General features: G+C 43.6%; 1 protein-coding gene across 1 annotated transcript in view; it reads right to left on the bottom strand.

Annotated features, from left to right (window-relative positions):
* Positions 1-844: 844 nt before the first annotated feature.
* The window catches only part of LOC138902840 (uncharacterized), a 31,694-nt gene continuing 18,412 nt past the window's right edge, over positions 845-14,126 (bottom strand). The window contains exons 3-7 of the mRNA XM_070190741.1: positions 3,473-3,850; positions 3,267-3,340; positions 2,535-2,951; positions 1,369-1,531; positions 845-919 (exon numbers count right to left, since the gene is read on the bottom strand). Of these exons, the coding sequence (XP_070046842.1) occupies positions 845-919; positions 1,369-1,531; positions 2,535-2,951; positions 3,267-3,340; positions 3,473-3,850 (1,107 nt within the window). The remainder of the gene's footprint in view (positions 920-1,368; positions 1,532-2,534; positions 2,952-3,266; positions 3,341-3,472; positions 3,851-14,126) is intronic.

Here is a 14,126-nt window from a genome sequence, read left to right as displayed (position 1 = left end):
ACTCAACCTGGGTGCCTAACTCTCACTGTACGGCTTTCCAAAACTTGTAAATTGCGTGCCTCTATCTGAAATGATGGAAACTGGTACACCATTAAGGTGAAAAATCTCTTGGATGTAAATCTTAGCCAACCGCTCCGAAGACTAGGTAGTACCAACTGGAATGAAGTGCGCGGACTTAGTCAGCCGATCCACAATCACCCAAATAGCATCGAACTTCCTCGAAGTCCGTGGGAGTCCAACTACAAAATCTATGGTGATCCGCTCCTATTGCCACTCTGGAATCTCTAACCTCTGAAGCAATCCACTAGGTCTCTGATGCTCATACTTCACCTGCTGACAGTTAAGGCACCGAGCTACAAACCCTACTACATCCTTCTTCATTCTCCTCCACTAATAGTGCTGCCTCAAGTCCTGATACATCTTCGCGGCACCCGGATGAATGGAATACAGCAAACTGTGGGTCTCTTCAAGAATCAACTCACGTAGCCCATCCACATTGGGCACACAAATCCGACCATGCATCCTCGATACACTATCATCTCCAATAGTCACATCTCTGGCATCACCATGCTGAACCGTGTCCTTAAGGACAAGCAAATGGGGATCATCATACTAGCGCTCTCTGATGCGATCATATACGGAAGACCGAGAAACCACACAAGCTAGAACCCGGCTGGGCTCCGAAATATCCAATCTTACGAACTAGTTGGCCAAAGCCTAAAAATCAACTGCAAGAGGTCTCTCCCTAATGAGAATGAATGCAAGACTACCCATACTTACTGCTTTTTTACTCAAGGCTTCAACCACCACATTAGCCTTCCTCGGATGATACAAAATGGTGAAATCATAGTCTTTTAGCAGCTCCAACAATCTCCGCTATCTCAAATTTAGATCCTTTTGTTTGAACAAGTGCTGGAGGCTACGATGATCAGTAAATACCTCACAAGACACATAATAGAGATAGTGCCTCCAAATCTTTAACGCATGAACAATGGCAACCAACTCCAAATCATGAACATGGTAGTTCTTCTCATGAGGCTTCAACTGGCACGAAGCATAGGAAATTACTCTACCCTCCTGCATCAACACACACCCAATGTTGATCCGAGAAGCATCACAATACAATGTATAAGAGCCTGAAGCTGACGAAAAAACTAGAAATGGAGCCGTGGTTAAAGCAGTCTTGAGCTTTTGAAAGTTCTCCTCGCACTTATCCGACCACCTGAATGGAGCACACTTTTGGGTCAATTTGGTCAAGGGCGATGCATTAGATAAGAAACCCTCCACAAAATGATGGTTATAGCCCGCCAGCCCAAGAAAGTTCCGAATCTTCATGACTGAGGACTGTCTGGGCCAACTCTGCATTACCTCTATCTTCTTCGGATCCACCTGAATACTCTCCCTGGACACCACGTGCCCCAAGAACGCAACTGAATTGAGCCAAAACTCACACTTGGAGAACTTTGCATAAAGCTTCTCCTCCCTCAATCGTTGTAACACATTCCTCAGATGTTGAGCATGCTCCTCTTGGCTATGAGAGTACACCAGGATGTCATCAATGAATACAATAACGAACGAGTCAAGATAAGGCTGAAACACACTATTCATCAAATGTATGAATGCTGCTGGGGCGTTGATCAGCACAAAAGACATCACAAGGAACTCATAATGGCCATATCGGGTCCTAAAAGCTGTCTTAAGAATATCCGAATTCCGAATCTTCAGCTAGTGATACCCTGACCTCAAATCAATCTCGGAGAACACCCTCTTTCCCTGAAGCTGGTCAAATAGATCATCAATACGTGGCAAAGGATACTAGTTCTTGACTGTGACCTTGTTCAACTGCGTGTAATCAATGCACATCCTCATAGTACCATCCTTCTTCTTCACAAATAGAACCAGTGCACCCCAAGGTGACATGCTAGGCCGAATAAGCCCCTTATCAAGGAGTTCCTGAAGCTGTTCCTTCAACTCCTTCAACTCCGCTGGTGCCATACGATATGATGGAATAGAAATGGGCTGATTGCCCGACACCAAATCAATACCAAAACCAATATCCCTATCGGGCATGCCGCCCGACAGGTCTACAGGAAATACATCTAGGAAATCTCAAACCATAGGAACAGAATCAATAGTAGGGACCTCTGCACTAACATCCCTCACAAAAGCCAAATTGGATAGATAACCCTTCTCAACCATCAGCTGAGCCTTCAAGTATGAAATTACTCTACTAGGAACATAGTTTATAGAACCGCTCCACTCAACTCTCGGCAATCCCGACATCACCAATGTCACAGTCTTAGCATGACAATCTAGAACAGCATGACATGGAGACAACCAATCCATACCCAAGATCACATCAAAATCAACCATGCTAAGCAACAAGAGATCAAATCTAGTATTCAGACTCCCAATGGTCACCATACACGACCGATATACATGGTCCAAAAATAATAGTATCGCCCACCGACGTAGAGACATGAACATATGGAACTAAGGACTCACGTGGCATATCCAAATGATGAGCGAAGTACAATGATACATATGAATAAGTGGAACCAGGGTCAAACAGTACAGAGGCCTCTCTGTGAAAAACTGAGACAATACCTGTGATCACTGTATCTGAAGCAACAACATCTGGTGTGGCAGGAATAGCATAGAATTGAGTCTGACCGCCGCCTGATCGTCCTCCCCCTCTAGGGCGACCCCTAACTGACTGAGCTCCACCCCTAGCTGGCTGGGTAGGTGGTGAAAGTGCTGGTGCTGAGGTCGTAGGCTGACTCCTCTGCTGAGCTGGACATACCGTAAGGCTAGGACAATACCTCTTGATGTGAACCATATCTCCACACTCGAAACAATCCCTCCCTGCGAATGGCGGTGGGGACTGGAGAGAGCCCCGAGCAGCAGAATACCCGCTAGAAGAACCCGGTGCCGATGGGATAAACTCTGAGCTGGTAGGGCATTGAGAGATGAATGGCCTTGATAATAACTATATGAACCATGGATGGATGATGCACCATGGTGAACTGGACGACCCGTCTAAGCGTGCCGTAAGGACGACCTCTGCCGCGGTAAAACTGACCCCCTAAAGGAACACCGCTGAAATCACCTGATCCATGAGGACTTTTGGCCTACTCTCACCCCGCTCCTGACTGCAGACCATCTCTATCTACTAAGCAATGTCGACTACCTCATCAAAAGTAGCACCAGATACCCTCTCCCTAGTCCTAAGCAACCACAACTAATATGTGAGGCCATCAACGAACCTCCGAATCCTCTCCCTATCAGTGGGAACTAGACAAACTGTGTGACGAGCCAACTCAGAAAACCTCATCTCGTACTGCATCATAGACATGCCATTCTGACATAGTTGCTAAAACTGTTTACGCAGCTCCTCTCTGCGAGACTACGGCACGAACTTCTCCAAGAAGAGAACGGAGAACTCCGGCCATATAAGTGGTGCTACACCGACCGGCCTGTGCCTCTCATAAGCCTCCCACCATATGAAGGCAGCCCCAAAAAATTGAAAAGTAGTGATTGAGACCCCACTGGTTTCCAGAATACCCGCTGTCCGTAGCATTCGCTCACACTTATCCAGAAAACCCTGAGTATTTTCTGACTCAGCACCACTAAATGATGGCGGTCGAAGCCTCCCAAATCTCTCAAGCCTCCTCTGCTCATCGTCTGCCATAACGGGGATTGTCGGGGCATGAGCAGCTACAGCCGGCTGGGCTGGTAATGCCCCCGGTATCTGAAGTCCCTGCACTTCCTGATACGGAGTACGAGCAATAGGGGTATGAGTACCTCCCCCGGCCTGAGAGGTGGCAGGTGCGGCCTGAGCCGAAACCACCTGGGCAAGGCCAGTGCAAACTGTCAATATCTGGGCCAAAGTTTCCTGAAGGCCTTAAATCACAATGGGCACAACTGGTGCCTGAGCTGGAGAAACTGGTGGGTCTGCAGGTGCTGCCCTAGCTGTAACTCTGCCCCTACCGCGGCCTATACCGCGACCTCAGCTTCTCACGGCCCTAGCTGGTGGTACTGGTGGCTGTCCATTTTGCCCAGTAGTACGTGTCCTCACCGTCTGTGAGAGAATAGAACAACAAGAATTCAGTTTTCGGGATCAACAAATTCGCACGACAGAGTACAAGAAATTGAAATTTTTCCTAAGTGTTCGGTAGCCTCTCGAAGATAAGTACAGACGTTTCTGTACCTATCCGCAAGACTCTACTAAACCTGCTCATGACTCATGAGACCTATGTAACCTAGTCTCTGATACCAACTTGTCACGACCCAAAAATCAACCGTCGTGATGCCGCCTATCGTGGTACTAGGCAAGCCGCTACTCAACTATCTCAACACAGTAAAAGCTTTAAAATATAGGCAAAAACAATTTAATATTTAAGAAAACCCCTTTTTAGAACCGAAATAAACCCGCAAAACAATACAATCAATCCCAAAACAGGGGTGTCACCGAGTACATGAGCATCTATGCCAGAATATAGTCTACTACAATGTCTAAAGAGTAAAAACGGAAGTACAAATAAATATAATGAAGGAGAGTCAAGGCCTGCGAACGCCATGCAGCTACCTCGATAGTCTTTGAGATCCTATCTCCTCAATCAGCAGCCATGGTAACCAGAAGCACCTGGATCTGCACACGAGGTGCATGGTGTAGCGTTAGTACAACTAACTCAATAAGTAACAAACCCAAATTGTAGGCTGAAAGTAGTGATGAACTCAACTGGCACAGTTCAATACAGAAAATAATAGTGTAGAAATGTAGGCATGCTTTCAAATTAAATGGGCAACTCAAAACAGTAAAGTACATCAGATCCGAATAGTGTAAAGAATATGACTCTACTATCTCTACATGCCAATGCACATGCTGTACGTGATGCACTATGCTGTAAGTCTCATGTGCTCACACTCTCAAATGCTTAACCACTCGGTACTGTATATGGCCCAGGGAAGATCCATCCCGAAACATATACATCACTAACTATTAGTCACCTAGTACCGAGGAAGGCCAATCCAGCCCTGCAGAGAAGATCCATCTCCAGGTTCACACTCTCAAATAATCAACCACTCGGCACTGTATATGGCCCATACGGCCCAGGGAAGATCCATCCCGGAACATATACATCTCTAACTATAAGTCACCCAATACCGATGTAGGCCAATCCAGCTTTGTGGAGAAGATCCATCTCCATATAATATCAACCGCGCTTATTGTGGGTGTGTGAAGACTCCATAGGGGCTAATTCAGCCCAAGCGCTATCATAAATCAGTATAACCACTACCGCATGCAGTCCGATCCTATAAATGTCACTCATAATCCAGCACTCGACCTCACTCAGTCATCAATATCTCCAGTCTCTCACTCACGAGCTCACAATGTCGTGATACTAGCCCGAAAACAATGATATGATGCATCAATAATTAACTATAGAGTCTGCGATGAGATATGAAATGAATGAATATGACTGAGTATGAAATATCAATGAAATCAGTAAAACAACAAGAAACAACCACTATGGGTCCAACAGTACCGGCATAAAGCCTAAACATGATATGAAGCCTCATTGAGAGCTCAATTACTTTATCATATGATGAAAACACGGATATCAACAAGATGGAACCACTGTACGGTGCAATGGAGTCAACCAGGTCACAATTCTCACGGTGTACGCCCGCACGCCCGTCACTTGGCATGTGCGTCACCTCAATACCAATCACATAACATATAATTTGGGGTTTCGAACCCTCAGAACCAAGTTTGAAAGTGTTACTTACCTCAATTCGAGCTAAATTCTACTCTAAAATGCGCTTGCCTCTCAAATCCATCTCCAAATGTCCCGAATCTAGCCACAAGCAGTACAATACAATCAATATAGGCTAAAGGAATTAATTCCACAAGAAAATACGATATTATAGCCAAAACCCGAAATTGGCCCAAACCTGACCCCCGGGCCCGCGTCTCGAAATTCAATAAAAGTCACAAAATCCGAAAGCTCAGTCACTCATGAGTCTAGCCATACCTAATTCATCAAAATCTGACACCAATTGGTCATTCAAATCATCAAAACCAACTCTCCAAATCCTTAGCCTCAAACCCCTAAATTTCACCTCAACACCACACAATCTAGGTGGGAAAACAATTGGGAAACAAGATTTATGATAAAAAATGAGTACAAGAAGCTTACCTCAATAATCCCCTCAAAAAGCCTCTCCACAATCGCCTAAGCCCGAGTCCAAAATGTTGAAATGAAGTCAAAATCGTGAAGTCTCACATTTAAAGAATCTGCCCAGGCCTTCCACACCTGTAGCGACTTGGCCGTTTCTGCGGTCTCGCAGGTGCGGCCCTTGCCCTCTTCTGTGCCAACCACATGTGTGGAATTGACCCCCGCATCTACGCGCCTTTGTGCGCTTCTGCGCAGGTTGCTTCCGCGCGCGAATGGCCGCATCTGCGGCTTCTGCCCATGGCCTCCCTTCTACGTGTGCGAATTGTCGCTTCTGCGACTAATTCCATGCTTCCACGTGCATACACCTGCGGTGCCCACTCCGCAGGTGCGGTCATACCAGTAGCAGCAACACTTCAGCTGCTTCATCAACTCAAAAATTCAAGTCCGTTAACCACCCGAAATCAACCCAAGGCTCCCGGGTCCCCAACCAAACATACCAACAAGTCTTATAACATCATACAAACTTAGTCGAATCTTCAAATCACCTCTAATAACATCAAAAACACGAATTACACATGGATTCAAGCATAAGAAACTTTGAAATTTCCAAATTCTCCAAACAACGCTGAAACCTATCAAATCACGTCCGATTGACCTTAAAATTTGCACACAAGTCATGAATGGCCCCACAAACCTAGTGCAACTTTCGGAATCGGAGTCCAACCCCGATATCAAAAAGTCAACCCCCCGATCAAACTTCCCAAAAAATCGACTTTCGCCATTTCAAGCCTAATCCCACTACGGACCTCCAAATAATTTTTCCGGATACGCTCCTAAGTCCAAAGTCACCATACAGAGCTACTGGAATCATCAAAATTCAAATCCGGTGTCGTTTACACATAGATTAACATCCGGCTGACTTTTCCAACTTAAGCTTTCCATTTAAGAGACTAAGTGTCTCATTTCACACTGAATTCACTTCGGACCCGAACCAAATAACCCGATAAGTCTTATAACATCTATAAGGCATAAATGGAGCAGTAAATTGGGGAATGGGGGCTACAACTCTGGAAACGACCGGCCGGGTTGTTACACTGGTAAAGTACTCGGGCCTAGGCTGGGGGTCTGAGGGTCCAAGAATTAATTCATGAAGCCCATCCATATTAGGCACACAAATACGACCCTGCATTTGCAGAACCCCATCTTCCCCCACAGCATCTTGTTTGGCATCACCGTGTCCTTAAGGAAAAGTAAATGACGATCATCATACTACCTCTCTCCGATGCACTCATATAAAGAAGACCGAACGACTATGCAAGCTAGAACCCGACTGGGTTCTTAAACATCTAACCTCACGAACTGATTAGCCAAAGTCTGAACATCTGCAGCTAATGGCCTCTCACCAACTGGAATATACGCAAGACTGCCCATACTCACAGCCTTTCTACTCAAAGCATCATCCACCACATTGGCCTTTCCGGGGTAATATAAAATGGTGATATCATAGTCTTTCAACAACTCCAACCATCTTCTTTGCCTCAAATTAAGATCCTTTTGTTTGAACAGAAACTGAAGGCTACGATGATCAGTAAATACCTCACACGAGACACCATAGAGGTAATGCCTCCAAATCTTTAGCGCATGAACAATGGCTGCCAATTCTAAGTCATGAACAGGATAATTCTTCTCGTGAACTTTCAATTGTCGCGACGCATATGCAATTACCTTGCCATCTTGCGTTAATACTACAAGCCCAATGTGAGATGCGTCACAATATACCGTATACGATCCTGAACCTGTGGGTAATACCAGATCCTGAACCTGTGGGTAATACCAACACTGGCGCCGTAGTCAAAGCGGTCTTGAGCTTCTGAAAGCTCAACTCACACTCATCTAACCATCTGAATGGGACACCTTTCTGGGTCAATCTGGTCAATGGGCTTGCTATAGATGAAAACCCTTCCACGAATCGACGATAATAACATGCTAAACCAAGGAAACTCCGGATCTCTATAACTGAAGTAGGTCTAGGCTAATTCTGAACAGTCTCAATCTTCTTAGGATCCACCTTTATGCCTTCTGCCGATACAACATGCCCCAAAAAGGCAACTGAGTCTAACCAAAACTCACATTTTGAAAACTTGGCATATAACTGATTATTCTTCAAGGTGTGAAGCACACTTTGAAGATGCTGCTCATGTTCCTCTTGACTGCTGGAGTAAATCAAGATATCATCAATGTATACAACCACAAAAGAATCTAAATAAGGCTTGAACACCCGATTCATCAAATCCATAAATGCTGCTGGGGCATTTGTCAACCCAAATGACATCACTAGGAATTCGTAATGCCCATACCGAGTTCGAAAAGCTATTTTAGGGACATCAGATGCCCTAATCTTCAACTGATGTTAACCAAACCTCAAATCTATCTTCAAAAATACCTTGGCACCCTGAAGCTGATCAAATAAGTCATCAATTCTTGGCAGCGAATATTTGTTTTTGATAGTGGCCTTGTTCAACTGCCGATAATCTATACACATCCGCATAGAGCCATCTTTCATTTTTACAAATAATACTGGTACACCCCAGGGCGAGACATTGGGTCTAATGAATCCCTAATCAATCAAGTCTTGTAACTGCTCTTTCAATTTTTTCAACTCCGGCGGGGCCATACGGTATGGTGGAATATAAATGGGCTAAGTGCCCGGAGCCAAATCTATACAGAAGTCAATATCTCTGTCGGGTGACATCCCCGACAAATCTGTAGGAAATACTTATGGAAATTCACGAACAACTGGTACTGAGTCCATAGAAGGAACATCCGCACTCGGATCACGAATATAAGCCAAATAGGCTAGACACCCTTTCTCTACCATACATCGAGCTTTCATATAAGAAATAACCCTATTGGCAGAACGACCAGGAGTTCCTTTTCACTCTAACCGAGGTAACCCCAGCATAGCTAGGGTCACTGTCTTGGCATGACAATCCAATATAGCATGATAAAGGGATAGCCAATCCATACCCAAGATGACATAAAAATCTACCATATCAAGAAGTAGAAGATCCACACTAGTTTCAAGATTACCAATAGTAACCACACACAAACGATAGACATGATCTACTATAATAGAGTCTCCCATCGGTGTAGATACACACATAAGCACTCATAGAATCACAAGGCACAACCAAATATGAGGACACATAAGAATAAGTAGATCCTGGATCAAATAGAACTGAAGCATCTCTATGGAAAACTGGAATAATACCTATGATCACAGCATCAGATGAATCGGCCTCAGGCCTAGCTGGGAAAGCATAAAATCGGGGCTGGGCCCCACCACTCAGAACTGCGTCCCTGGGACGGCCTCTAACTGACTAGCCTCTACCTCTAACGGTCTGACCTCCACCTCTAATGGCCTGACCTCCACCTCTAGCTGCCTGACCCCTACCTCTCGCTGGCTAAGCAGGCAATGAAGCAACCAGTGCCGGTATGATGGCACGCGAATCCTGCTGAGATCTGTTACTCGCCAATCTAGGACAATACCTCCTAATGTGACCAATGTTACCACACTCATAACACCCATCCGGATGTCGTGGCTGCTGAAGTTGAAGCTGACCCAGATGGGCCGGATAACCACTATAATAACTCTGGAGTGGTGGTGCACTGATTGGAGCTGAATGTGCACTAAATGCTGGCTACCCAAAGTAATGCAGAATAGGACCGTGACTCCCTGAAGCACCGGGAGATGCATGAAGTGCTGAATGAAACGGTCTGGGAAGATGACCCCTACCAAAATTACCCTTGCCTCCAGACGAGGCACCACTGAAACTAGCGAACTGATGAGGCCTTTTGTTGACCTTTTCAAAATGATCAAAATTGAACATTTTCATTCGTGGGGTACTTTGTATAGATTATTTTGAATTGATTAAACAGTAATTGGCTAGATTCGGTTGGTTTGGAGGCTTGTTCGAAAGGCAAGGCCGTGATTGATTATTGAATTGGTTGCGGAGTGAGGTATGTGTTGTGTTTAACTTTGACTTGAGGGAACTAGGACTTTTTGGTCTATTTGCTACGTGCATTTGGTGTAGGGATGGCATATATGCAAGGTGACGAGTATATATGCATTGTTATTAGATTAAAGCATGCGGGTGGAAATTGTCTTATTGTACCATGTTGTTTCATTTACTATGATTTTCATGCCTTAGTAAGATTGTGATTCCTTTAATTGTTCGATTTTGTATTTATTGCTTATGTTGAAGTTGTTGGGATATTGAAAGTTGAAATTTCATATAACAGCACCATGGTTAAATTTGAAATTGGCTTCCCGCCTTGCTTGATAATTTGGGTTGTTATTGTTGCTTGGTGAGGAAGAGTGAAAAGCACGAAGAGTGTTGTCGTGCCTTATTTGCATATTGTTATCATTGATTGAGAGAATGTGAGGATTAAATCATGAAGGGTGATGTCATGCACTTGATTGCTTTATTATCATTTATCATATCATGTGAGGATGAGAGTAAAACCACGAATGGTGATGACGTGCTATTGAATTTATCATATCATGTGAGGAAGAGAGTAAAAGCACGAAGAGTGATGTTGTGCCATTGCATTTATATTATATGCTGAGAACGAACATAAAAGTGCGAATGGTGATGCCATGCAAATTGAGGATTTTATTGTTTTACTTGATTTTCGGGTTGTGAATTTAGCTTAGCTGTTTCAATGCTTATTTTGGAAAAAGACTTATTTCGTGGTTATGCACTTATTGTTTCGATTGTTGTTCCCTTTATTATTCTCCCATCCCATTATTACTCTTAAATGGCTTACTTGTTATTTCTGTTGCTTTGCATATATATATATATATATATAGGCCTCTTGGCTTAGCCTCGTTACTACCTCGTCATGGTTAGGCTCGATACTTACTGAGTACATTGGGTCGATTGTACTCATGCTACACTTCTGCACTTCTTGTGCAGATTTTCACATTGGTACTCCCGAGAGGCACTTAGCAGATACTAGTCAGTGACTCCAGGTAAAGTTGCATCCTATTCGCGGGCCTTATAATTCACTTTCCGATTTTATTATATTGTTTCCATTTTATTTCGAACAATGTTTTATTTCTTCTAAAATCCTTGTATTTAGCTAAATCTAGATGCTCATGTACTTGTGACACCAGATCTTGTGGTATTTTATGTGATGATATTGTTTAGATATTTGAAATTTACTACTTTTCCTTTCATATTATTTTTGTTGTGTTAGCTTGCCTAGCAAGCGGTATTACGTGCCATCACGGTGTCGAGGTTGGGATTATGGGTCATGACATGTTGGTATAATAGCACTAGGTTGCCTTGGTCTCATGAGTCATGAGAAAGCTTAGTAGAGTTTGGGGGATCGATACTGATACATTTGTACATTATCTTCTAAAGGCTATAAGGCTTTAGGAATTTTCAATTCTTTCTTACTCTGTCGCGCGATTTTATTCTATTGCCAAAGTTTGAATCATTCTATTCTTCTCTCACAGATAGTGAAGACACACACAACATCCACCGCTGATCAGGAGTCGGAGCCCCAGGTTGCTGCCACTACCAAGGGTAGAGGCTGGGGCCGAGGTAGAGCCAAAGGCAAAGGCAGAGCTCAGCCTAGAGCTCGACCAGCAGAACCTATTGCAAAGCCTCAGATCGATCAAGAGGAGGCGATTCCTTTTCCAGCCATACCAGTTGGACCTGCTCAGGTCCCATAGGGGTTCATTGCCACCCCAGTACTTCAGGACACTCTAATCCATCTGATGGGCCTTATGAAGAGTGTGGCCCAGCTGATGTGATTCCTATGGCACCAGCCATCTCCCAGGCTGGGAGAGGAGCCCAAACTCCCACTACTCACACACCAGAGCAGATGGCTCACGAATATTAGACTCCGACAGTTCTAGGAATTCAACCTATCATTGCTACACAACCTAGGGAGGGACCCGCTATGTCATCAGATAGGCTGAAGGGGTTGGATAAGCTCATCAATATGTTTCCTATTCAATTTGGTGGTACACCTTTGGAGAAACCACATGATTTCTTGGACTGTTGCCATGAGGTATTGCATAACATGGGCATAGTGGAGTGCAGTGGAGCCAATTTTGTAGTAGTTTAGATGCATGGCATTGCTAAGAGGTGGTGGTAGGTGTATGTTCGAAGTAGATCAACATGTTCACCCCCACTCACTTGGGATCGGTTTTCATAACTATTCTTGGAGAAGTTCATCCTTTTTACTCTGAGAGAGGACTACTGCAACCAATTTAAGCACCTCCAATAGGGTTGTATGACTGTAACCCAGTACGAGACCAGATTTGGAGATCTATCACGTCATGCAATTATTTCGATCCCTACTGAGAGGGAGAGGGTGAGAAGATTCATTAATGGCCTTACTTATGGTATCAGGATACAAATGTCCAGAGAGAATGAGGATGATATTAATTTTACCCGAGTTGTAAAGATTGCTAGATGGATTGATGCTAGATGGATGATTGAAGGATTGTTGGTGCAAGCCTGCGGACCTCGCATTTGCGAGGTATGGCTCATATTTGCGAGCCTCGCTTTTGCGGTCAAATGATTGCATCTGCAAAATGGGAATTAGGGGCTGGCATCGCAGTTGCGAAGGAAACATTGCATTTGCGGACTAGGTGTGGTCCGCATTTGCGAATAATCCTTCGCTTTTGCGAACACTAGTTACATTTGTCAACTTCGTATTTGCGAAGAATTAAAGTGCATTTGCGATGGAGGGCATTCCGAACCAAATGTCGCATTTGCGAATTCACTGGGCCTGATGCACTGATCGCAATTACGATCATTGTATCGCATTTGTAGACATCGCATTTTTTAACAAGTATTCACAAATGCGACACGTGCAGCTGGGTAAAAGAGGGGAAAATTGGACTTAACTAATTTTACACCATTTCTTCAGCCCTAAATTCTCTAGTGGCGATTTCTGAAGAACATTTTCTTCCCAAATTCATTGGTAAGCATTTATTATTACTTTTTAATCAATTCCAATTACTTTTCGTGAGTTTCTAACATCAAATCTTTGAATTCCATGGTAGAAATTAGAAGTATTGGGTAGAATTTAGGGATTTCGAAAAATTGAGATCTAGAGCTTAAATTGAAGTCAGATTTCGAAACAAATCACATATCCGAGCTCGAGGGTGAATGGGTAATCGGGTTTTATTCCAAATCTCGGATTTTGATCAAGCTGGTCCAAGGTTGACTTTTGTTGACCTTTTAAAAAATGATCAAAATTGAAGCTTTTCATTTGTGGGTAGTTTGTATAGCTTATTTTGAATTGTTTAAACAATAATTGGCTATATTCGGTTGGTTTGGAGGCTTTTTCGAATGGAAAGGCAGTGATTGGTTGTTGAATTGGTTGCGGAGTGAGGTATGTGTTGTTTTAAACTTTGACTAGAGGGAATTAGGACTTTTTGGTCTATATGCTATGTGAATGTGGTGTAGGGATGGAGTATATGCAAGGTGACGAGTATATATGCATTTATATTGGATTAAAGCATGCGGGTGGAAATTGTCTTATTGTACCATGTTGTTTCATTTACTATGCTTTCCATGCCTTAGTGAGATTGTGATTCCTTTAATTGTTCAATTTCGTGTTTATTGCTTATGTTGAAGTTGTTGGGATATTGAAAGTTGAAATTTCTTATAATAGCACCATGGTTAAATTTGAAATTGGCTTCCCACCTTGCTTGATAATTTGGGTTGTTATTGTTGCTTGGTGAGGAAGAGTGAAAAGCACGAAGGGTGTTGTCGTGCCTTATTTGCATATTGTTATCATTGATTGAGAGAATGTGAGGATTAAATCATGAAAGGTGGTGTCATGCACTTGATTTCTTTATTATCATTTATCATGACATGTGAGGATGAGAGTAAAAGCACAAAGGGTGATGCAGCG

The sequence above is a fragment of the Nicotiana tomentosiformis genome, chromosome 12 (assembly GCF_000390325.3).
Source record: "Nicotiana tomentosiformis chromosome 12, ASM39032v3, whole genome shotgun sequence".
Taxonomy (NCBI): Eukaryota; Viridiplantae; Streptophyta; class Magnoliopsida; order Solanales; family Solanaceae; genus Nicotiana; species Nicotiana tomentosiformis.
This window is presented reverse-complemented; position numbering and strand designations above follow the sequence as displayed.